This window comes from Drosophila grimshawi, unplaced genomic scaffold (genome assembly GCF_018153295.1).
Source record: "Drosophila grimshawi isolate 15287-2541.00 unplaced genomic scaffold, ASM1815329v1 contig_1377, whole genome shotgun sequence".
In the NCBI taxonomy this organism is placed as follows: domain Eukaryota; kingdom Metazoa; phylum Arthropoda; class Insecta; order Diptera; family Drosophilidae; genus Drosophila; species Drosophila grimshawi.
Window position 1 is genome coordinate 21,003,898 of NW_025062900.1, and position 25,455 is coordinate 21,029,352.

Consider the following 25,455-nt stretch of genomic DNA (forward strand, 5'->3'; position numbering starts at 1 on the left):
ATAAAAACTGTAGATTAAAAAACAAACCTTATATTGAACAAAGCATCCCTAAGCAAGTGATAGTATCTGAGTAGTGTTTAAGATCTGAGTAGTGTTTGGACACTTCACCTGGTTGACATGTATCCACTTATTTGTGGTTTAGCAATCTCATTAACAATTCAGAGAAATGGCATAACTTTAATAGTTTATGTTTAAGTTTCATCTAAGTTGCAAAAGCGAGCTATCCAACCTCCATTTGGAATGGCTTCCCCGTCAGTTGGCATCACTCTTCAAAGAAAGTTTGTTAGTCATGCAGAATCGCAGAGCGGCCACAAGATAAGCGTTAAACAAAGTTTAAGCAATCCAGCCAAACAAAGCTGGATGAAAATGTAAGCTGATAATTTGCCCTGACTTTTTAAATAAAATATAAATCAAGGCACGTGCAAGCCCACAAACGAGCAACAAAATCGGACCAAGCAGGTCTCCGGCGTCTCGTTCACGGTTTGTCAAGCAGTAACTCAACCAGTCAGTCAGTCAGTCAGTCAGTCAGTCAGTCAGTCAGTCAGTTAGTCAGTCAGTCAGTCAGTCAGCCAGTCAGCCAGTCAGTCAGTCAGTCAGCCAGTTGGCTTTTGGCTGTTGGCTTTTTGTGCCTTGAAGCCCTTCAAATGCGCAGAGAATGATTGGGCCGACAGTTTGTTAGCTGTTGCACCTTTTCGGGAGCTTTAAAATATGTTCACCTGTCCCAGCGAACCGAACTTTCGCACAAGTTTTAAGGCCGAGCCACGCTGCGTATGCTTGATAAAATAAAAATATGCGAGTATAACTCGACTCGACGTTGACGTGTTAATTAGTGTGACTTTTGTGGGCTGGCACGTCGGGCTGGCACGTAAGGTCCAGAGATAAGTTAAGGCGTCCACAGTAGCCTTGACAGACGTTCCAATAATACATCCACTGGCTTTGTGCTCGGCATATTGTGGACTCATTAAAAATCAGCACATCGCTTGCAACCACAAAAAACCAGCCACGACGAAGTCATTTTCATAATCAAACAAACTGGAAAATCACACAGCATAGAACAGAAACAGAAAACACGGCCTTGTGTGGGAGTCGATTAAGTGTGAGACACGCTGAGGGAGGCGGAGAGGGGGTGCCCAGCAGGGAGCAAGGACCACAGAAGCAGCCACGTCAATTGCATTAGGAATTGCACTTAATGAGCGTACCAGTCAGACAGCTAAAGACACCCGTCCGGGATCCGAGGAGTATGAAAGGCCACGAACCACACTAAAAAAAAAAATCTATTTTGTGTTGTGTTTTTAGAAATATTAAAATAAATAATAAATACGAGAGAAAAAATATTATGAAAATTAGAAAGACTCTTGTTTTATTTTCCTACAATATATTTCTTGGTTTATATTATAATAATAAAAATCAATCAAATCTGATGCTTAAAAAGAAACTTTTTTAAAGTTGGAAATTAATATTGAAACTTGCTCTCTCAACTTCCAAATTGTTTGAGTTTTATAAATTAACTGGAATGTTAATACAAAATAATATAGTGAAAAAAAAACAACAGAATATTATAAATCTGTAAAATATGTATTAAAAAAACCACTGGAAATTAGAAATATTGTTTTCTATATTTTAGAAAAATGTACACTGGAATTAATAAGAGAATAACCTTGGTTATTAGAATGTTAATTTTCTAAATGCAGGTAAGTTTTTTTTATGTGTGTGGCAGCTGCCTGCTTTTGGCAAATGGCGAATGTCGAATGGCGTTGAAAATGGCGGCACCGAGTCGCAGTAATGTCGCCCACAGACTACAGATTTGAATGCGTTGCATATATCTAGTATAATATCAAGGGCATAACCATAAGCGAGCTTAGCTTGGAATTAGAGCGAACATCGCCACCCATTTTTACTTATGCGCTCGTCAATTATAGTAACACTTGCCATTCATTATCCTCTCACCCTCTGACAAAACATGTTCGTGTTCATTTCAGCACAATTTGTCCTTAATTTGCATTGATTTGCATAGGACGCGTTTAATCCGTGCGAATTAATTCAGCAATAATTTTAATTATATTCCCTGTACATCGCTTAGACTAGATTCTGCTTCGCTCTGCTCATTGAAACCAAATATTTGCACAACTTAATGCAATATTTTGTAATCAATTGCGTTTCGAATAAATTGTGCAAGCTCATGAATGAATTTAGTTTGGGCATTGTTGAGCCCAAACAAGCATATTATTTATTTATTTTTTCTCTTCTCCTTAGGCTAACAAGTAAATTCTTAATCTACTTCTGGCTGCCAGGGCTTTCGGCTCGCCTTCTTGTTGTGTTTTTGAAATATTTGTCCTTTGGCCAACTTTTGAATTGACATCATTTTTGTATTTGGAGATGAGGTGGAGTATGTCTTTATTTTTGATAATTTACTTCTGTGGGGATTTTCCACTAGATTGTCAACAACTTCGCGGCCTTGAATAAATTTGTGCAAATGTAGTAAAGTGTTTGTTTATTGGTTGGCTAATAAATATATACTCACAAGAATAAATTGTCCTGAAAATTCAGTTTAGTTAGTTAAATTTGAAAAAGATTTAAAGAAAAAACTGTTTTGCATTTCAAGATTTTAGAAATATTTTGTATTATTAAGAAAAATATTTCTGAATAATAATAAAACGCATTGCTATTTTTAAGAAATTATTTTTCGCATACTTTAAATTATTATTCAAGGCGATTTTTATTTTATGGCGATTTCTGTGGCTGCTTCTGTTTTTCTCGCTAATTTTTCTGCTAAATTCAGAACAATAAAGTGTTTAGTAGTTTAATTAAAGCTTCTCAAATAGAAGCATTAAATTTCTTTATAAATAGTTTGTTAAAAGTTATTAAAGACATTTATTTCCAATATGTTTTCCCACATATATCTCTTCCTTTCAAAAGTAACCGCAGCTACTTGATCAAATATTTTGGATGATTTGAATTATGATTTACGAACGCAATTCATGTTTATCCGTCGAGAAGACCGCAAAGTGTTTCGAGAGCGCCCTTGAGCGCCGCCAACTGAGTGAGTAAGCCAGTGATAACTAAGGGATTTTAACTAAATTGATGCAACAGCCGCCAGTAGGTCACAACCCAAATGGCCATTTGTGAGACCTTCACAAAGCGAAAAAAAAAAAGTAAAATAAAATAAAATAAATGATGGACAGCAACAACTAACTGGCAGGCTTTTTGGTGTACATGTCATGAGAGCTTCCGTTTGGCTTGACTTGGCTACAAGATACCGTTACGGTTTTTTATTGCTTCATGGTAATTTAGACACTTCCGTTAGCTCGCATACTCGTAAACACACGCCTCGGTAAACAGGACTCTTACGGCCTGCCGCCTCTGCGCCAAGTACTCGGGCTCTTTTCGACTGACTCTTCTGTTGGATCGGTCGCCAGGGTCACATTAATTTCGCGCTGCGGCAATTGGCATATAAATTTGGCACAATTGCCATTTTATACCCTGTTGCGTGGACGCTTCAGGTACTTCAATCTATGCATCGTCTGTGCCAATTATACTGAAATAGCTGCAGATTTGTTTGAAAATTGTAAGCTTTAATCAATAACCCTAAAATAATTTAATAATTTATTAATTCTGTTGTTGCTAGGGTGTTTCTTAGTCGTATACACGATTGTTATCAATTGTTTTGGTTTTAAAAACCCAGTGCAATTTGCATATAAAACATGTCGAAATATGCAAATTTGGAAAAATAAATATTTTTCTCATTTGATGAGCAAAACGACTTGTGTAAAATTTCGTGTCGCAAATTGGCATTGGCAAGAAATAAATATTGTAATCTCCAAAAGTGTAACTCAAAATATGACTAGATTTGTTTGTTAACTTCGAGCAAACAATTAAATTGTTTGTAGTTTCTGTTTATTTATATTAAACTTATCTCTTGACACATTCCATTTTCATTATGTTAGCATTTCCATTACAATTCTCAAATCGCTTTCCATTGACAGCCAGACATTTGCACAGTTCACTGACTTTCAATTGATTTTCCAGCGAACAAAGGAGCACCAAAAGTACCCAGAATCAAAAGCTGCTCTCTCTCCCTGTGTCCACACAAGCTAAAAATATACTGCTCATGACACATTTGCTCGTTTATAATGCATTTGGCGTAATTGAATCCTCATGGGCAGGGCCAACATCAGCAGACATCATTGTCCGTATCCAGAATAGTAAATAATCCTAACATTTTTACTATGCATCGTTATTTAGAGTGGAATTTTCTCTGCTTTGTTTGCAGCTGCTAAGCTGTTATGCAACTGTTTGAACATAATTTTATTCCGCATACGCACCGTTTGTTAATTACATGAAACTTACTCGCAAAACTTGAACACGAAGTTGCAAACGACGCTTTATCGCAGACATCAGATGCAAACTTGTCCTGCTGCAAAGTTTTTCGCCTGCCTCCCTGCCCCAACTGGCTGACTGGCACAAGTTTGCAACAACAGATGCACATTTTCCTTGACATTAGCCGCCTGATGAGCAGCTGTTGATACCCCGATCACCCCACTTATACTTACCGACCGACAAACTGTCAACTGTCAGAATCAGCTTCCAACGACGAGTTCATTTGTCATTCTAGCAACGTTGTAGCGCATACTAATATATATAGAGCCTAAATGAAATAAAACAACATTAAAACTAAATAACAAAGTATAAAAATTAAATGCCAAAATACTGAAATCAAAGCGTCAGCATAGTCGAAATGAAAGCATAAGTTGGCAGCATCATCATACCATATGGGGATTCAAAGCAACATCAGGTTTTGTATTTTCTGAATTGGTTCTTGTACTGTGGGATACTTTTAGACGGTGGGATCGAAAATAAAACACAAGCACGATTTTTGTTAGTTTTGTAGTTTTTTTTTTATAGAGAGGGTAGTTTTTCTCCGCTAAGGATTTTCAAAGTTTACTTTTATTTAGAGAAGTTCCTTTAATGATAATCATACTTATGGTTTTTTGTAAGCTGTTTGCCTTTCGTTTTTAAAAGTTTTTTTTTTGTTTTTTTGTTTAATAGTTGTTTTGTTTTTAACAGCTAAATACATGTTGTTATATCGTAATATTTGAGTTTTTCTATCGTTTATTTTTCTGTTATTTCTGGTAATGTTTTTGACTTTGGTGTAATTATGTTATTTGGTTTTGTTGCGTTAAAATTCACTTACTAGCTAGACTTTCATTATGTTTTTGTTTTTGTTTTTTTTATTTTTCTAAATTATAATTGTTATGTTTTCATTTGGTTTCTGGTTGAGCCTCGGATGTTGTGTGGCACCGTGTTTATGTTTTGTCTTTTGAGTTCGCATTTCGACAAGTTTAAGAATCAATCATTTTTCTAAAATTAAGTATTAATCTATATGTCCAAATATCTTAATAGTAAACGTGACTTAATAACCTAAATTGTAACAATAAGTTTTTGTATTTTTTTTATGTTGTATGGTAACTTGTACACACATTTAAGCAATACACGTAGTAATATTTCATTATATAATCGGTATGTCCATATAATATATGACTTATATTGAGTTTAAACGCTTGGAATGAACTTTAACACCAACTTACTGTCTAGAGAATTGATTTCTATATAAGTATTTAATTTTCATCGTTTTGACTATGGCGCACCAACTTTTGGCACATGCTGTACTTCTTGCCGTGTCGTTTTGCAACACTGCCAACTGTCATCACTTAGCAACTAGATTAATTGAGTTTGGTTTTAACATGCACATTTCTTCATCAATACATGAGTAGTTATGTAATGTTAATAACTGATTTTAAAATATTTGAATATATACGTTTATATATATATATAAATATATATATATATATATATTTATATTTATATATATCTATATTATATGTTATTTGTATAGATAAATATTTAATTATTAAATGTTCTTTAAATTGCAACATTTATAAATGGTTGTTGTATATTTTATTGTAAGAACTTTGGAAAAATCACTAAAATGTATGTTTAATATATTTTCGTATTTAACTTTCCATAAACTTTCCACATCTCATATGACCCTCAACATTAATTTTGTGGATTTTTTTTATTTTTATTTTGTTTGTTTGTTTGTTTGGTTTGTTTGTAGGTTGGCTAATTAGAAAACGAATTTGAATAAACACATTTGTCGATTATATATTAAGAAAGTGCGTTTACTTTGAGCAGACCATGTGCCACAACGAGAGCCTAGCCAAGGAAAAAGTATGACATCGGATTGGGTGACTTCTCAAAATTTCAACACTCTCGGTCCGATGGGGACGTATTCAATTTTCATGGCACCCTCACACCCCTCTCGCCCGGACACCTTGCCTGACTACGCAGCGTGCTTAATGCGCTCTTGAACCGTGCTCCCAGCTGGACTCATGAAAACCGTCGGGAAATAACTTTTGACCAGGCTAACTTTGTGGCATATTCGAAGTGCTTAAAGCAGAAGACGCCTACTTGCTATACATTTATAATTTAGCTTGAACTGTTTGCTTTGATTTCAACTGTTGGCCAGACACGCAAACGACCGGCATTTGGAACACGTCCGTCGTCTGGCAACGTTCCGTGTTCCACATGCCAAGTGTTTCCCTGTCTGTGAGCATCGGCAGTCCTACATTGGGGGTATGCCTGACGAGGCTCAGCTCTTTTGATTATACTATTCGATCGTTTTGCTAGCAACGTTTCGACTATTCGATTTTAATTCGTAACTTTATTTAATTGTTTGTTTTTGTTTTGTTTTGCTTTTGTTTTTTGTTTTTTTTTTACCACCAATACCTTAACTTATTTATGTATGTGTTGTACTTGTAGAACTAAAGTGCAGCTTTTTTCACGCCTTGCGCCATTCGTTTAGCTGGCTTTCGGCCGCTTTAGCTTGATTGTAGCTGGCTGCTACTTTGTGCTATTTGACGCTGAGCGCGTTCCATTCGTTCATTCGTTCTGCTGGCCAATTGTAATTCCCTAGATCTTATACTGATTAAACTGATTACTGTACTGAACCACAGTTAATCCACTTTTAAATGCTCCGTTGGTTTTTCGCATCTACATTTTGTGGGCATTCCGCTTTATGATTTTGCTCCGATTCCGTTGTTCCATTCTCTGGCGTTCCTTGCCTGGGCAGGCTGTTGCTTAATTTGTTGTAGTCGGTTTTCAGCTACTCTGCTTTTACTTTACCGTTGTTGTTGCTGCTGCTGCTGCTGCTGTTGTTGCTGTTGCTGTTGTTCTGCTGCTGCTCTTATTATTAAGTTACATTTTAACTTCTGTTTTCTTTGTTGGGGGTGTTAGTTGTTTTCCTTTTGCGCGACTTGCTTTTAATTGAAGGTACACTCTTCGTTTTCAATTTGCTACTTTTGTTGTTTTCATCTTAAATTCAAATGTGCACGGTTGTCGCTACATTTACGGGTAAATGTCTTATTTATTTTGTTGAAATGTGTTGTTTTACTTCATATTTCTTCTTGTTTTTTTTGGTAACCTCAATTCTAACGAGTGTTTTCAATGTTTGTGTCGTGTATTCTGTTGTTGTCTTTTAAGCTTTTGCTAAAATTATAACACTTATTATGTTTAATCCAAATCATAGGCATAACTTAGCATTTGATTAAACGTAAACCCATTTAAAGATCTTGTATATATTACATACACATATCGTTTGTATATATATATATATACTACTCCTTTGTTATTTTTTTCAAGCAGCTGAACAGCGCCATTTTTTTTAGCGCACGCTTATTCAAATTAGTATACTATATATAACTGTTAATATATGCATATTATAGGTAGCATTCTGCTTGGCTTCTGGAAATCAGCCTCTCAAGTTAATTTTTGCAGTTTAAGCTGACTTCGCATCGGGATTTCTGACTGCACATCTAAAATATTCGATTTGTTTTCATCGTTTTCACTAAGTGGGTTTCAACTATTTGCCATATATGTATGTAGATATAATTGTTTTGTCGTACTACATTAATCGTTATCGAGTGTTTTCCAAGTATGATTCGAGTGTATTTTTGTTTGTTGGTTGTTTTTGTTGTTGTTGTATAATAATATCTCACTAGATAATGATAAACATAGCATTAAAACTAAATAAATATTATTATCGAGTAGCTACAGCGTCTGCCTTTCTTTTAAATAGTTTGTTTGCCTAAACATATATTTATATATGTGTATATTGTATATAAAATCATATCCATATATATATATATATATATATATGCAGGTATGTCACATAATACATAAGTAAGTATATTTTGCTTTATGGAAAACCATACATAAAATTGTCTATCGGCTTGCGTTTGCCTTTGCCTCTTGTCACAAAATTAAATAAGCGCTACCCAAAATACATGGTCTCTTTTTCGCTAGGTACATAAAATATTCAAGTATAATATGGTACTAGATCGGAACAAAGTGGTTTAGGGCCACCCCTTCAGGGTCTTGTTTGTTTAGCAGCTTGTTCAAGTCAAAAACTTATCTTATAATCATAGATATTATTTGCTTGTTCTTCTTTGGCAAATTTTAAGCACTGCAATTCGATGCACAGCGCTGAGACGTTGGGAATGAAACAGCAAGATCGTTTGTTTCATGCCCACATTCCAGGCTATTGCTTTCATTGTAGTTAGCAGTTTGGGTAAGTCAAAAACTTATTACCAAATTTAACCGTTTCAATTGGCAAGCCATAGCTAACTTTAGAATCGGAACAATGGGAATGAAACAGCAAGATCGTTTGTTTCATTCCCACATTCCACGATTCGGCGATTTCTTAGGCCAGCCAAATGGAAACCGTATATAAAATGCTGCCCATAAAATAGTTGGGATTTGTTTTAGGCTTTAGGCAGATTCAAATAAAATAGTTGAAATATGCTTCTAGGGTTACCAAAATTTGTTGCAAACAGTTTAGTTTTCATTATTTTTGTCTAAAAAGTATGATGGGTGGGTTACATTTATCGCGGCTTAAGACATTTCTGGCTTTCATAATATCATTAATTACATCAATCAATGTCAGCTAGTGTGAATTGTGTCGTCTGGGATTTGATGTTGATTCGATGATGATGCTAAAATGAAAACATGAATAAGGGAAATACAATAATATAAAAAAAAAGAAAAGAAAATCAAAGAACAGAAAAAGAATCAATGGATATGCATGCTTTAACTAAAAAAGAGTTGTAACGACTACAGACGATAGCTAGAAAGAAACGTAGAGATGATCGATCGAGCTAGCTACGAGCTACGAGCTACGAGTAGATTAGCGACGAGAGCGAGCGATAACGAGAGCGATAGTTTAACAAAGAGTGAAACAGAGAAACAGAGAAACGAGACGACAGCGACAACGATGATAGCGTACGATGTACAAACGAGTATGTGCGGTGAAACGAGTACCCTTTTGAGTACCCATTGATGTTGTTGTAGTAGTTGTAGTTGTTGTTGTAGTTGTTGTTGCTGTTGTTCTGCATGTTGTTGTTAGTTGGTAAAGAAATTAGTTGCACAGAACTGTTGTGTTTTTTTTTTTAGGAGGGGGAGCATTTAAGCAGCATATTTGGATTATATTTATTTAATTTGAATTTGAATTGGAATTTGAGTTTGAGTTTGAGTTTGAATTCGAAAGAGTGGCATAGTTATTAACTTAAGCATAGTTCTCACGGCATACCAAAAACCAAGCTACACCAACTCGATGCCAATCCGCTCCAGCTCCACATCAATGCCAGCGCCTGCGTTGCATCAGGATCTGCTCGTGTACGATCTGCCAGAACTTGCCGTGCAGCCACAGGATCAGCACCACCAGCTGCATGAGCAGCGGCCACTGCTGTAGCTCGTGGCGGGTGCGGCGCCTCAATTGTTGGAGCAGCCCCTTCGGGCCGCCGAGTAGGCACTCGTGCGGTGCTGCCGGCGGTGGTGCATAGCTCAAATTGTAGTTGTAGTAATAGTAGTAGTTGCTGTTGTAGTGCTGCTGTTGTTCCTGCTGCAGCTCAACCGATCTCAGATCTAAGGAATTGGATGATACTTGGCTGCTAAATCGATTGCTCTCTAAATAGTTGTCATTACTTAGGTATTGATTTGTTGCTGTTGCTGATGTTGTTGTTGTTGTTGTGGTTGTTGTTGTGATGTTTGTCTTTATATTGTTGTTGTTGTTGTTGTTATTGTTGTTGATGCTTGGATGCTCATCATTACGGTATTTCTGTGGTTTGCGATAATATTACATGATAATACATTTGCCCTTTTCGGCCCACGGATTGTTCTTTTTATCCGGCGCATTAATCAATGGATCATTCTTCTCGTTCTCCTCAATAAAGGAGCGCATTCTGCGGAGCATACAAAATAAGAACTTCAATTAGCAATCTAAATATAAACTAGCTGAGATTTAGAATTGTTTTATATTTAAAAAGTATTTTATTATTTTTTTTTCTTAAACTAAATGTATTTAAAAAATAATAATTAGTTGGTATGTGAATAAATCAGATAAGCCATCTCGTTAACTAAAAGTATTTAAATGCCCCTTTAATTATTATGTTAATTGGTACCAGTATTTTAATATAGTTTTGATATAAACTTGATGTCCTTCCTTCTATCAACCAGATATAAATGTAGTTGTATATAATCTGTATCTTAAATAAAATAAATAATAAATATGTAACAAGAACACGGCAAGAGTTGTGGAAAATCCACTGTGTTTTGTTTAGCCATTTTTCATCCATTTGAATCGATGTCTGTGACTGTGCAGAACATTGTTTTACAAGAGTCAGAGAAAAGAGCGAGAGGAAACCACCACTTTAGCATTAGGAAACCCATAAATAGACATTGGAAAAATGGTTCAGCACCGGACCGTCATCAGAGCGAATCTAAATTTATTAACGTTCCTAAAATCTCACGTGATGTTAGTTCGCATAGTTGTATATCATGCACAACTCGGATGATCCCAGATAAGTTCTGTATTTTAAAGATCGTAAAACTTGTAAGTCCCCCATAAGCAACAAAAATGAAGTCATTTCAACAATTGCATTATGGCTGCGTAGTTAAAGCTAAGCAGATATAAAATGACACAGCAGTCGCCATCGGAAAAGGGGCAAAATCGGCTCGACTGTCCGTCGATCTGAAGTCCGACCGGCCACGCCCACACAACAATCAAGGCACACTCCAAACTAGGCGGGTCAGCAATGAAAGCATATTGCGCACAAGCGTGAGGTGGCCAAGGGGCAAGGGGCCGGGTGCCAGCCAGCCAGCCAGCCAGCAAGTTTTATGCTAATCTGCACGCAGATGGACATTAAAAATGTTCAACGCCTTACACGCGCCGAGCAAACTAAAAAAGGACACCGCTACACATCTCTCCTGCTCGCACTAGCTGTTGCTATTGTTGTTGCTGTTGCTGTTGCTGTAATACACTTATCCTTCAGAGCCATAAAACGGGCTCCTTTTCTCTCTTTGTCTCTTCACCGTCTGTCTAACTGGCCATTTGTTTTCCTTGCCTTTGCCGAGCACAAAATTTTTAGCACTTTTGCTTAGCACGTTTTCGTGTGAGTTTTTCCCTCTTTATTTTATTATATATATACCCTTGAAGAGGGTATTATAATATTTTGCTGAAGTGTGTAACGCATTAGAAAAAATCAGCACTGAACCCATTAGAGCTGCATTCTTGTTATATTCCGGAAACCTGGTTTGGATTATGACTCGTATCGGAACACAATATATGATTTGTAGTTGCAAAAGATGTCATTTCTTATATTCGAACCAAGCTCAATAGTTACGAATTCTTATTGTGTGCTCAACAGTTGAGCATAACATTATCAAGTTATTGTTTTCAATTTATGCAGAAATTTAGCAGTGAGCAAATGGAATTCGGTCTGCAATTTCTTTGAGGCCCAGATAGCTGTTCATCCTTGTATTTTTTTTATACATTTGCAAGAATTTATTTGTTTGTTGAAAGAAATGGCACAGTCGTTTGTTACAGTGCGCAGCTAAAAGTATTCGCCCAGACAGAGTGCGTGACACATGCTTTGCATTTCAATTTAGTGCGTGAGTTGTGTACTTTCTACATTTTCCCGACAACCCATTCATTCTGGTCTGAGTCAGGCGACGTATACGTTATATTTATATTTACATTTATGTGAAGGTGATTATAGAAAAACGATTTGCGCACAATGCGGCTTTTAAGAAAATAAGAACCAGATCCAAAAAAATTAGTAAGTATACAAAACTGTTTAAAAATTAATGCTTTACATATATTTAAATATTCTGAATTGACACACGTATTGCTTGGCATATGCAAAAAAAACCTTAGAATCTTGTATTGAAAGATAACCAGATATGAATAACATTAAATATAAAATTTTGTGTAATTTATTTGCTTACTTTTTGTATTATTCTCAGTTGACTATCTTTAGTTGGCAATAAAGAAATTATTTGTGTACCATTTCAATGGCTTGATATATATTTTTTAAGTCGATTCGAATTATATGTCTGAATATTTAAAACAATGATACTTGTGTGAAACATTCGAGCTATCTGCTCGAGCATGCCTTTATTTTAATGAAAGTTCTTCAACTTAAATACATATTTGTTTTTTACCTAATGCAGCCGCTTGGAAGGCGTCCGCTTTGTATCTCCTGTCTCCTGTCTCCTGCGATCCTCTGGGATCTCTAAAAATAGCCTGACCTGACTGCTTAGAGCGTCACATTTTCATACTTGAACAATAATCTTAGCCCAAATGTCTGTGCTCGGAGCGAAGTGTGGGTTGTTTATTATTTCTGGCCAGACTGAATTTAATTACTTTTAGGTTGCCTGTGGGTGTGTTTAGGTGTGCCAGGTACATAATTGTAATTGTGATTGTCTGTTTGCTTGCTTGTTTTGCTGGTTATCACCTATCTCTGTGTCGAATTCAATTGTCTCTTGGCTCTCGTTCAGATTTTGTGTAGTTGTCGTTGTCCCCAAACTAGTGGTCCTTGGCATTATGTTATATATATATATATATTTTTATTTTTTTTGGTTGTTTTTTTGTATTTACATTTACATTTTGTTGGGATTTCCTTGGCACATGTTTTCCACTCATTAGTTTTGTTTGCGTGCTGTTAAGGAACAAGATTTGTGCCTCGCCCCCAACCCAATATAATATTGTGGCACACGCCTGTTGTACGCAATTTCGTTTAGTGCAGTACGTGTGCACATGCCACATGTGGCAAACTATTGTGCCGTGTGGCAGGTGTAGGCTCTAGTCACGCCCACTCATGTGCCGCATTTATGCATAATTTAACTAACAAGACCTTGTCAACGTTGTTGTCCTTGCTGTGCGTGTGTCTCTGTGTGGGTGTCTGTGGGTGGTGTCTGTATTTTCTTGCTCATTTTCCGCATCAGCAGAGCAGAAGGCAACGTCATGAGCGATATGTAGGGGGGTGGGGGGTCAGAGATGGCGGCACTGAGTACGTTTACGTAGATACATAAAACAATGGCCAACGAGGCTAATGGGCTTATGACTCTGCGGTTTTTGGCCGTTGCTGGCGGGAAAAACTTGGAGGCAAACCCCCAAAAAAAAGTAAAAATAAGCATAACCAAATCCACGACAGAAGGAGAAAGTGAATGCGAAGGTATTTCAACCCACCCCCCTCACACAAATGAAAGGCCAAGGATTCCAGGTTTTTTTCTATTCTTCTTTTTTTTGGGTTACATTTCGGCAGTCAAGGCTATTTGGGAGCTGACTGGGTGGCCTGGCCCAAAAAGCTAGTCAACAAAGTTGTTATGATGACGTTCTTGCGGCGAATGCTGTGCGAAAAAAAAGGCAACTATAAAAAGCAAAAGTAAACTTTTATAGCCCACTGTTAGCTGAATGACATTTCATTTTGTGTGTCGCAGCACAGGCAAAAGCAGTGCTTATCATGTATTTATAATGAGCGCATTAGCAGGAATTGTCCAGAAAAGGTTTGCCAAAGCTCCTCTAAGCATCTTATTTAGGCAAAACGAACATCACAGAGAGAGAGAGAGAGAGAGGGAAGAGAGAGGAAGAGGGACAGAGATAGAGAATGAGGAGAGAGCTCATAAAGTGTTTGTCTCCTTGCGACTTACATTTAGTTTGACTTGCTCGTTGTCGTGTTGCCAGCTTTCTTCGCCGAGTCATTGTGTTTACAATTTATGGCCCACTTTCTGTATTTTTTGGCAACTCCTCAAGAGTTAGCAGCAGTTTAGGTTCAGGTATTTGAGCTGTCAATGCGACTAGAATCTGCTTAAAAGTCAAAAGAGATTTCTATTCGCCGGGTAAACTCAATGAGAGACTCCAGAAGCAAAACCAAAAGGCTGCCGCTCGATGTTGATGATGATGTCATCGGCAGATGTACGCCGACATTTGTTTCTCGAAAAGTTTACTCATAACTGTAAGACGCTTTTAATAAGCAATGGCTAAAAGTTGATGGAATACGAGAGAAACATAAAAAAAAACTTTTTAGCCCGTGCCACACAGCGCACAGCATCTGCAACAAATTGAAGCAGCCATTTATGCTCCACCCTTCTGTTGCCCCGAGCAGCAAAAAGTTGCGCTTGAATTTTTAACGTGAATGTGCATTGAAAACTAATTCAAAAGCTTTAATTAAATATTTGCACATTCTCGCTCTCTCTCTCTCTCTCTCTCTCGCTCTCTCTCTCTCTCTCTCTCGCTCTCTCTCTCTCTCTGTCTCTCTTGTTTTGCACACCTCCTTCTCCAACTGTGTTTTTTATGAGCTAATTAAAAGCACTTCCGTTGTAACGACTGCCATGCCAAGTTCTGTGTGCTCGTGTGCGTTTGTGGCAAGTGCGTCGCGCAGTTGCAAAATGGCATCAGAGTCATTTAGATGAATGTATTTCCTGCCATCTGCTAAATGGGCCCGACAACATTTCGCTTTTAGGGTTAGGCTATTAATTATAAATAACTGGCTATAAATTATGTGAAAGCAGGGCGAAGCCATTGGCCAGAAATGGGATCTGCTTGAGCTACTGAAATATTGACAGTTCACAGATGACATTTGAGCGGACCCGAAAACCGGAAAAAACTATTTCGATCGGTCAGGAAACAGCGTAAATATGACCACATTTTGTTGGTATTTGGTATGAAAACTACTTTTTGTGGGTCAAAAGAAATCCGATTAGGCCTTGAAGCTGCTGGCGACCGAATTTTTCATCTTGCGGCAGACGGACACACAGCTTTGGCCTAATAGAGAAGGCTTGTCTTTCTTTACGAGAAATATGCCTTTGCTTTTTACATTATTATTATTATTACTATTGTTCATATCCTGCACCTAAGTCAGATATATTCTGCAAGGCAGCTCTTCCATATGGAAAAGACTTGCTTAAATCTTTGCTGGTTATAGCTGCATTTGTTCAGTCTCAACCTGTCTCATATTAGAGTATCCGTTGGATCACAGCTCCAGGACCTGTAACCTGGCTTGTAAGTGGTCCCTCGGAATACGATTTTAAGGTTGGTTTCATGGAATGCCTTTTTGTTCAACTTGAATTTCTTACATTTTTCATTGACTCTGCAATTATAAATAATCGCCTACATATCACCGCAAGCGTATCCTTGCCAGACTTGTATTTATTTGTATGTATTTAAGGCAAGTAAAGAAATAATTATTATTTCTAATGATTACATTATACTCAGGCTTGCGTGTCCTTATCAACCTAATTGAGTACTGACTATTAAGTGATACTATTATTATTTGCAAGCTTTCACATAAGGATGTAAACACAGAACTAAGAGTTTTCCTTGTGCATTTAGGTTTATGTGTATACTGATTCAGTGCCACAAACAATGCAACATAAATTGTTGAGCAAACAATAGAACAAAGCTATTAATTAAATGTAATGCCTTCACCTAGGCCAATGTGTTACAGTTAAGCAGTCGCTTACCTTTGGCCACCGATTTGTCATTGTCTGTGCTCTGTGGTTTGTTTGATGCGAACAACCTAAACACGATTTAAAAGTTGATTTATGACAGGCACAATCACACACGCACACACCCAGACACACACACGAACGTACGCACACACAGATAGACACCCACACAATCTAAGCACCTGGAAGCAGGCTAGAGCATGCTGGAGCGAGCATTATTTATCGATGGCGTCAACATTTCCGGCATCTATCTATCTATCGAGCACAATAACCACGCGCTGTTTCACATCATCCACAGCAGCTTAACTTAGACTCCGATCCCCCACCCCTCTCCGACTGTCATTCCCAGCCCTGCCACACTCTGCATATTCTCATATTCAGCGAGCCTAAAAAATAAATTTCATATTCAGTTTGTGTAAACAAAATGCGACAGTCACATATCAACTGTGTGTGTGTGTGTGTGTGTGTGTGTTTGTGTGTTTATTTTTGAATTGCTCATACTCGAACTCCCTCTCTCTCCCTCTCTCTCCCTCTCTCTCTCAGTGTCTCTCCCTGTCGCACTCTCTCTTTCTATCTGTTGTTTGCCTTTGTGCGCATGTGGCGCTGTTCAAGAGTTTAATATTTTATTTCATTCATATTCCAATTGTTTACGCATAATTGCCAGGGTTGGCAGGCTTGACACCAACCCCTAATGCCCTAATGACCCCAACGACGACCCCATCTCCATTCTGCCATTCTCCCATTCCCCCATTCTCCCATTCTCCCATTCACGCAACGGGACCCACTACAAGTGTTTTGCAGTCGGCTCTAAAATTATAGTATACTTTTAAGCGCCTTGCTCGACCTTCGCCACAAACTAATTTCTAGCTCATTTCACATCTTTTGCGCCTGTGTTTGTCTTTGGGTGTGTGGTGTGTGTATGTGTGCGTGTGTGCGTGTGTCGGCCTTCGCTAAGTGTTGCCTCTGCTAACTTTAGCATACTTTCAGCCACAAGGCAAAGACACTTAAAGACCAGTGAGAAGCCCCTCCATCAAACCCTTTGAGTTGAAGCATTTTGCTTTCATGCAAAACATGTGCAAATTTACATATATGCATATGTATGAGTTTTATGCTTATATGTATGTGTTTGTGTGCGTGTGTGTGTGTGTGAGAACCGGAATATCGTTAGCTTATTACATTATAATGCGCATTATTGTGCAATTGTCGCAAATAAATAGAGTTGTCGCCTCACTCACTCATCCAGCGAAAAATATCATAAAAAAGTAAGTTAGGTAGCAGCTCTGCTGAAAGAGCATTCTGCTATTGCCTCTTCGATTGGAATACTTAGCAACAATTTTACAAATATTAATTTGATTAACGACTTTAACTTAATTAAGGAGCCCATTGCTTGAAATAATTCAATTGCCTAAGGGGCACTTTATGCGACACAAATATAATAAAATATAATTGAACCAGAGCTGTTTGTGACTTTATTGGAACATTTTAATAAAACTGCAATTTACTCAAATTGTTCTTCGTGAGTCACCTGCTGAGATTTTGGAATGTCTAAGACCCCAGCTCATATTCATTCTGCCACACAAGTCAATGGTAGTTTCTGCCATTAAATATATCGAAAAATATATACAAGTTACCCTTGTGCATTAATCGAACTGTTTCTGATAAACAGGCAATAAATATGCATAAAACTACATTGGTATCTCGGGTGTCATAAATAAATTGCTGCAAATATGCAAATAGCTAACATAAATTATACATGCGATGCATTCCATTAGCTTAAAGTGGTTAGAGACGACTGAGCCCAATAAGTAGATTAATCGAGGTTTGGGGAATACGCAAGGGAGAATATTGTGCATGTATGTGTGTAATTGAAGAAGAGGTAAAACGAGTACATATAAATATATAAATATATATATAATACAGAGATTATAGTTTTAGATGCTCCTCCTAAAACTATAAATTTTAGTCTAATTGTCATTTTCTAATATTAAAAATTGAGCTGCTGCAATAAATTCAAGCGAGGAGATTTCTATTGATTTTATTTTACTTTATTTTGAATGTCTACAATTCTACTACAAAACATTTATTTTTCACAAAAATTCCTTTACAAATCTGTTAGTTTTGTGAACTTGTTCAGTTCATTTGAGCAGAAGAATAAATAAAAATATATATTTATTTACTTTACTTGATTCTTGTGCTCAACTGAGCTGAGCAACCTCCGAATTCTTTGCCAATTATTGGTTAGATTTAACCAGAACACAATGAAAGCAACATTTTTGACGTGAAAGGCAACATTTTGCGATATTTATATAAAATTGAATGCCATGAGAAAATGTAGCATTTGTATTGGCTTCGTTAGATTAAGGTGCTCAACGTTGCACGCTGCACGTTGCATGCTGCATGAAATAACAAGAAAAGAGCTGAGACTGCAACTGATTTGGGCGCTGCAATCAGAAATTCAAAACACAAAATGTATAAAATTGTGCAGTGAATGACAAAAGGCGACAAATCGCAAGAGCGAACACGACTAACAGATGCGCTACAGTTAAATATTGAGGAAACAATTGTTTGTGGCACACTTTGGAAAAATGTCTAGATACTTTGAGATATGCCCAGCCACAACTGCTGCTGGGTATCTGAGTGAAGACTCGACTTGTGATTTGCTGGCAGATATTGGCAGAACTCTGATTTGCTTGCATTTCAATTGGGAATCAGTGAACAATCTGCCGAATCGAGACTTCTTTACAGCTCTGAGTTAACAGGATGAAATCAAATCTGGAACGCTAAGCGTTGGCCATGACTCAAACAAAAATGGCCAAGACTGTGGGAATTGAGCTCACCTGCTGTCCTGTTCAATTCAAACTATTTGTTTTCTATATTTTCACCAGCTTTATTATCCAGCAAAGTTGGCAGAGTTGCCACAATCCGGCAGCTCAACAGCCGCAAAAGAGTCCTTGGCTCTGTTCGCTCGAATGGGGCCCAGGCCACAGATAGGCGAACTGAAATTGCGACTGAGACTGAGACTTTGTGGCTGCTGCTCTCGTTCTCATTCTCATTCTGATTCTCAGTCTCACTCTTGTTCTTCTTTGCCATTTCATGAATAACAAATCAGGCTGAAAGACAATCCCGACCAAGTCGGGATAGGGTAAGGATAAGGGTATGCTCTATGGCCTGGACGGCCAAAAGCCGCAAGTTCTTAGTGCTCAGTTCTATGCATACACAACGACGATGAAGGCGACAACGAAAATCCGAAAAACAAAAAACGGCACACAAGATAAAAAATAGAAAAAATAAAAATGTGTTTTGCATGGCAAAGAGACGCTCGCTGATAGGAGGAAGGGTAATAGTTTGCCGGAGGGGAGTAGGTGGGTGGATGCTGTATAAATGCACTAGAAATGTTTAGCAGGCTTTCTGGTCCACTTTTGTTGAATTGAAAGGAAATTGTGCAAAAAACACTTGAGCCGAGTTTCCACATCATCGTCATCATCAGCATGTTGTTGATGATGATAATGATGATGATGATGATCATCAACATGCTCACCATCTTCGTCCTTTCAAGTGTTTGTCAAAGTTTGCCCCAGGTCGGGCCATAGAAAATTGTTGCTTCTGCCCCGCAGCTGCCATTTCAAAAGTAGCAAATCAAATGACGTGCGACAAGTGCGGCCAGCCAGGATTATATATGACAAAAACAAAAAAACAAAAAATAAGATTGAAAATCGAGCAGTTGAATGCAATATGAAAGGTTAAAAAAGCATACAGAAATTCCAACGGAGAGAGTAACAGAAAGAGAGAGAGAGAGAAAGAGAGAGAGAGAGTAGGTTCAACAATCGGTTACAGAAATATAAGGAAATTTTGATTTTTATGAATTCAAATAGAAAGACTATAAAATATATATGTAGGATCGATGGCAACTACACGCTCTAGTAAGAAAATATTTGCTGTTCGTCAAGATATTTGAATAATTGCATAACATGATAATATGACTATATCTTACAGAAGTCAGAGGCAACCTATATAAGTCAGAGGCAACCAGAGGAACCTCTTTCAAAAAAAGAAAATTACGTTGATCATTATTACACATACATCCGCTGCCTCAATGTGTTGCACAAAATAAATTTGTAATGCACCCAGCAGGGTTACAAAAATGATTGCCTTAATCCACTCTAGAATACATATAAATATTATGATATATGAATATATTGAACAATCCATGCTTCTGCAAATATTTTTTTATGCTGATTTCTATGTTTTTATCTTTGGCTACACTTAAATGCAAAACAAATTCAATTTAGAAAAACCATTAAGAGGCAATGACGAATACAAAATGCCATCAGGCTGGCAGTTGTTTGATCCCGTCTGGGTCCAATTGATTGTGTGTGCGTGTGTATATATGTACATAAATGTGTGTATTTATATATGTATGTGTCTGTGTGTGTGCGCGTATATTGATAGATGGAAAGCGCGGCAGGAGAAGAGGAAGAGCTCAGCATACATTTGAGCACCCTTTGCATAATTCCAGCTATTTCAAATGCGAGGCACGCAATGAGGATTTCACATTTGAATCGACTTAGGCACATAATTTCTAGACAGCGCCGATAATTACGGCTGAGAACTGTTTATTGATATCGTTGGAGGAGGTTGCAATGCAAATGCATTCATATTGCTATACAATTGCGGAGCGGAAATTTAATGCCAGAAATTGCAAATTTCCTGTTATCAAAAACTTGTCGAGTCTCAGCCTGAGCTTGAGCTCAAGACAAGTTGGGTTGGTGTAGGTAGGTGTAGTGCCACGCCTTTGCTGGCAGGATGTGCCACCCAAAAACGGTTTGTCGACCTGCCTCACATCAATGTGCCTCATGCCTGTGCTCTGTATATTTGCATACGTGTATTTGATTTGCAGCTGCCAGCAAAGTCATGTTTCGCTCTCTCTCCTCTCTCTCTCTCTCTCCTCTCTCTCTCTCTCTCTCTCATTCGTTCTCTTTCATATACATATGTGTTGGAATTTCTCTCTCTGTGTAGCACAGGTGCAGACTGCAGCTGATTGCCCCGATTTGCAGTGGCGCCTGAATGCATGCAATACCCTTTACAAGCTCCAAATACCTGACATTCTTTTGGGCTTACCATTGTTCTGGGTCTCAATCAATGATATGGAATGCATTTCATTAGAAACCACACGAGCTCCTCTTTTGCATGGAATCACTTGGAAAAGTTGATTGCACGCTGAAAGTTATCCATATGCAATTTTATTGCCCCAAATATTGCTGTTAGCAAAACTTTCTTTGCTGCAGTTGACTTGCATATTCAAGGACACTCTTAGGCAACACCAATTCCATATAATTTCCAACTACTTTACATATGGGTCAGATTGGGTTTTTTGCAATAATTGTTGGACCATTTTACTCACACATCAATTACAAATATACAAAATATATTGTAATTAAAAGTGAATACTTCAATTAAAATTTTGTATAAAACAAAAGAATGCCTATAATAAATCTAGAGGTATTATGTACTTTAATTTTTCCATTTTAAATAACTTTTATTCACTTTGAATTTTCAGGAACTCAATTTGCATCTTTAATTTTAATTTTATGTTTAATCTAAAAGTTGTATTTATTAAAAGACTTTTCTTTAAATATGGACTCTTTCAAGTCCTTATGAAATAATTAAATAAATAAATGTCAGATGATTAATAGTGAAGAAATAAAGAAAAGTGTCCTCATTTTCTCATCAATCAATGACACATTTTGCTGTTTCTTTTGAACCAGTTGAAATTAAAATGTGATATTCGTTAAATAAAGCTAAAAAAGGAGCAATTTTTGGGTTCTAGAAAGTTGTGTTTCAGCACAGAGAATTTAATTTCCCTCAAGATAAGTTGTGGATATCGTCAAGGTCACTTTTATTTATCAGATTTTATAGGTATTATTTTTACATAATATGTAATTTTCGATATATTTTAAGAACGAATTATTCATAGAAGGTATTTAACCTGTAATTAATATTCACATCACGTTAGAAGTCGATTAATGTGTACAGAAATAACCCTCGATAGTAATGGAGAAAAAGTAAAGTAAAATCAATTTAGGGAACACACAACAATTGTTGGCCTTTGTCATTTATAACACACACAACTACACAATAAAAGCTGAGTTGGCTTACCAAAAAAGTAGGCAAAGATTTTTTGTTTTGCTTAGTCTTGGTGTTGATTAATTGAAGTGGAAAATTGCTGGCCTTGCAGCAAAGACAAGTTAGTAACGCAAGCAAGCAAACGAGCAGTATGATTGATAGTTTAAGCCAGGTTTAATGAGCCTGCAGGCCAACTTTTGGGCCAGCTGCCGCCTTGCCGCTGGCCTTTGGTTTTATTGAGTTTACCAACACTTGACAAAGCCTGGGGGTGTTGCCGCTGTTGCCTCCAGGGCCTTATCACATGAGTCACGCTCTCTTATTTACATAGCTGATTACTGTGGACTAGAAATAAGCCTCACCTCAGTTTAATTAAAGTTTCTGGGCGAACAAATTGTATGCACACAAACCGAACTTGTTGTGAATAGCAAAAGTTGGAGCTTCTTTTCATGGATTGTTCGACAAACAGACGAAGCATTGATTGACTGCAAGATATCGAATTGTGCCCAGCAAAAGCAATTTGTCAGCAATTACAAAAGCCAACAATTAATTGATGTGATCCGGCAACAGCAACAGCAACAGCAGCAACAATGGTTCACGACAAATTTCGTTTGGCATGTAAATTTCCTCGTTGATGCCCCTACTCACTGCCACAAAAAGACGGGCAACGGGCGTACTTTGAATTATGCAACACTTGGTTAAACAACTGCAAATTGGGCAAAACACACACAAGTGTGTTAAGTGTACAAAACGGACGACAAACAATTGATTATGCGACCACTGACTAAATACTACTCGACTCTTCAATGCACAAAAACTGTGTGCGACAGCAGACTGCACATCTCAGCCATAAATCAGAGTCACAAAAAGCAACTGGAAGCGACTAACTCATCAGGCTGTGGAGCCTGCCATGATATTTCAGGAAGAGGTTGCCTCAAGATAAGAATATTGTTCCAATTGCTCCGGAATACGGAGAGCGAGCGCTCCGTCTTTTTTATTGGTCAAATTAATTATGTCAATTTCAGACTTCAAAAATAAAGTAATATAAACGCTGGAGTGTCTGAAATTAAATAAAAAGCTGTTTAAATTCATGAGCAAGCATACTTAGAAAATAAGGGCAGTTCACCTTATTAATAAGAAATATTAGAAAATATTAAATTTCTAAATAGAAAGAATATTTCCAAAATGTAGAAAAAATATTCATTAAAAAAAAATATATAAAAATCGTATCTGGTGTTCAGGAAGATTTTCGAAAATAAGTAAAATTAATTATGCCCATTTTAAACTTTCTCTAAGCGCTGCAATTTGGAGTTGAAGTGAAGAATCTGTTTGAGTTAATGAGCAAGTATATCAATGTAATAGCTTAGGTCAGAGCTGCACAATGATTAAGTAAACCGCACAGACGAGTTTCCGGGTAAATTGTTAAATAAATTACGTACGTGAGAGTCAAGGATAGTCCAAGGGTGGATATAAATTATAAAATGTATGGTTTGTGTTTGTGTGGATTGAGACACGTATTCAACATATTTTAGACATGTATTCCAAATTCGGTTGGGTAAAACACTTATCTTTATGCACTCCAAAATAAAATCAAGTCTCTAAAATTACTCAGAACATAGATAAAGATTCTTTAATGACTGATGTAGTCTCTAATTCTTAGTGTCGCTTTGAATAAATTTGGAGACTTTAAATATTATCAAGTCTTTTCAAGTGAGTAATTATCAGTGCAGAAAATTGCACTATTTTAATATTATTATTTAAAACCCATTCCAAATGCATATTTAAATTATAAAAAGAGGACATCGAACACAAGACAATTAAATACGGCAGCAATTTGAAACTGACTGTCAACTTCAAGTGTTATTCTTTTCTAGGTTGGAATATGATATTTTTTATTCCTAATCTATCGAAGCGGTTAACGGTTAACGGGTAAAAGGGTAGGAGTCTTAGCGGGTAAGCGGGGCGTGTTCTTCTAATTGCTACTGCGTAACGAGTCGCGTTGCTTGCAAAGTTGGACGTATCCTTTCAGCGTTAACTGTACTTCTCTGTTGGCTTGTGGGCTGCTCTTGCATTTGATGTCCTTTCACAGAATCTGTATTGCCATTTATGTTGTTGTCGATGTTGTTACTGTGAATGTTTGTGCTCTAATTCGCCGTTAAGTGGCTTTTGGACGTTTGTTGCAAAACTTTCTTCTTTTTTTTTTTAACCCACTTGCAGAAGTTTATTACAGCTGCTGTTGTTTTTTGTGTAGTCGATACTTTTAGCGGCTTGGCTGTGGCTTTTGCCGATGTTGAAATTGCTTGCCGCGTCTTAAGTTGTGTTGCGGCAAATTAATGAATGACAAGCGAAAAGTTTTGCAGCTGCCACAGGAACAATCGGTCGGTTGCCTAAAACGTTTTAGGAAATTCAGTCAATGAAATACAGTCAGTAAGGATATGTTAAAGTTGGCGTGCGTAGATTGTTCTCTCTTGTTTTTAATTTCTTTTCCATAGTAACATTGTCACATACCCAAAGAACAGCAATAAAGATAGATTGTTCAGTTCTTGTGATATGTTTGATCAATAAACCATTTTAATCAATTCAGTAACTTGAATTCAATGAATCTTGAAATATATATTCACGTATCGCTCTTGGAAATCAATAGCATTGATAAGTGCAAATCGATAACTTCAATCCTACAAAGAATGGCACATTTATTTCCAGGCTACTTCCACTCAATGTTATCACATATTCTTCATAATAAAGCTAACAAATTCTAAAAAAGATTTTTAAAAATTTTAAATTAAATAAACAATTAAAATTAGTATATTAGTTATAAGGACAGTAATATATTTGGAGATAAAGAGTGAGAGAGAAAATATTGAAGAGAAATGGTTATTGATCGAAGATTAATAAGATTGCAAATGAAGATTTGGATCCCAGTTAAAGCCTCGTAAGGCAAAAAGTGCAATTGCTTCTGAAGGGGCTCAATTCAATCTAGATGGTTTTTTAACAGAAGAGACAATGCAGAATTCAAGAAGAACTACGGACACATTGAGAAGCTTGGCATTTAAAAGGTTATTAAATTCATTCGACCCTTGGCGTTTGTTACAGCGAAGTTTCCCCCCGTCAGGGAATGCCTGAATAATAAAATAAAGTCAAGTACTACCAGCGTCGTGTATTCAACCAAAGTTTATTCAAGACTGGCGGTATTCTGTTAGTTAACAGTATTGATATCATTAACAAGGGACTTAACATATATATGGATGCACGGTTGCATTGAATGTAAATTAACAGAGTTTTCAACAGCATTAATAATATTTGTGGATACTTGGAGATAATAGCTCAGCTTGATTTATAAAATAACTATTAGATCCTCAAGTGCAAATATACGTTGCAATGGAATATTATCAAATGGGACAAATACGTTCTTGAGTTACTTAAGTCATATACATTTTAAACAATTAATTATAATCGTTCTTCGATTTTATCTTTTTCATCACAGACGGACTACTT

At 36.9% G+C, this 25,455-nt stretch overlaps 2 protein-coding genes across 2 annotated transcripts in view; both read right to left on the reverse strand.

Annotated features, from left to right (window-relative positions):
- Positions 1–6,095: 6,095 nt before the first annotated feature.
- The window catches only part of LOC6566448 (guanine nucleotide-binding protein subunit gamma-e), a 54,668-nt gene continuing 35,308 nt past the window's right edge, over positions 6,096–25,455 (reverse strand). The window contains exon 3 of the mRNA XM_001993065.3: positions 6,096–10,295. Coding sequence (XP_001993101.1) covers positions 10,190–10,295 — 106 coding nt within the window. The 3' untranslated portion in view covers positions 6,096–10,189. The remainder of the gene's footprint in view (positions 10,296–25,455) is intronic.
- LOC116805682 (GATA zinc finger domain-containing protein 11-like) lies at positions 9,488–10,186 on the reverse strand (the record flags this gene model as incomplete). Its single annotated transcript, XM_032739259.1, has 1 exon — positions 9,488–10,186. A coding segment is annotated over one exon (495 nt), but the record flags the coding sequence as incomplete, so codon positions are not given.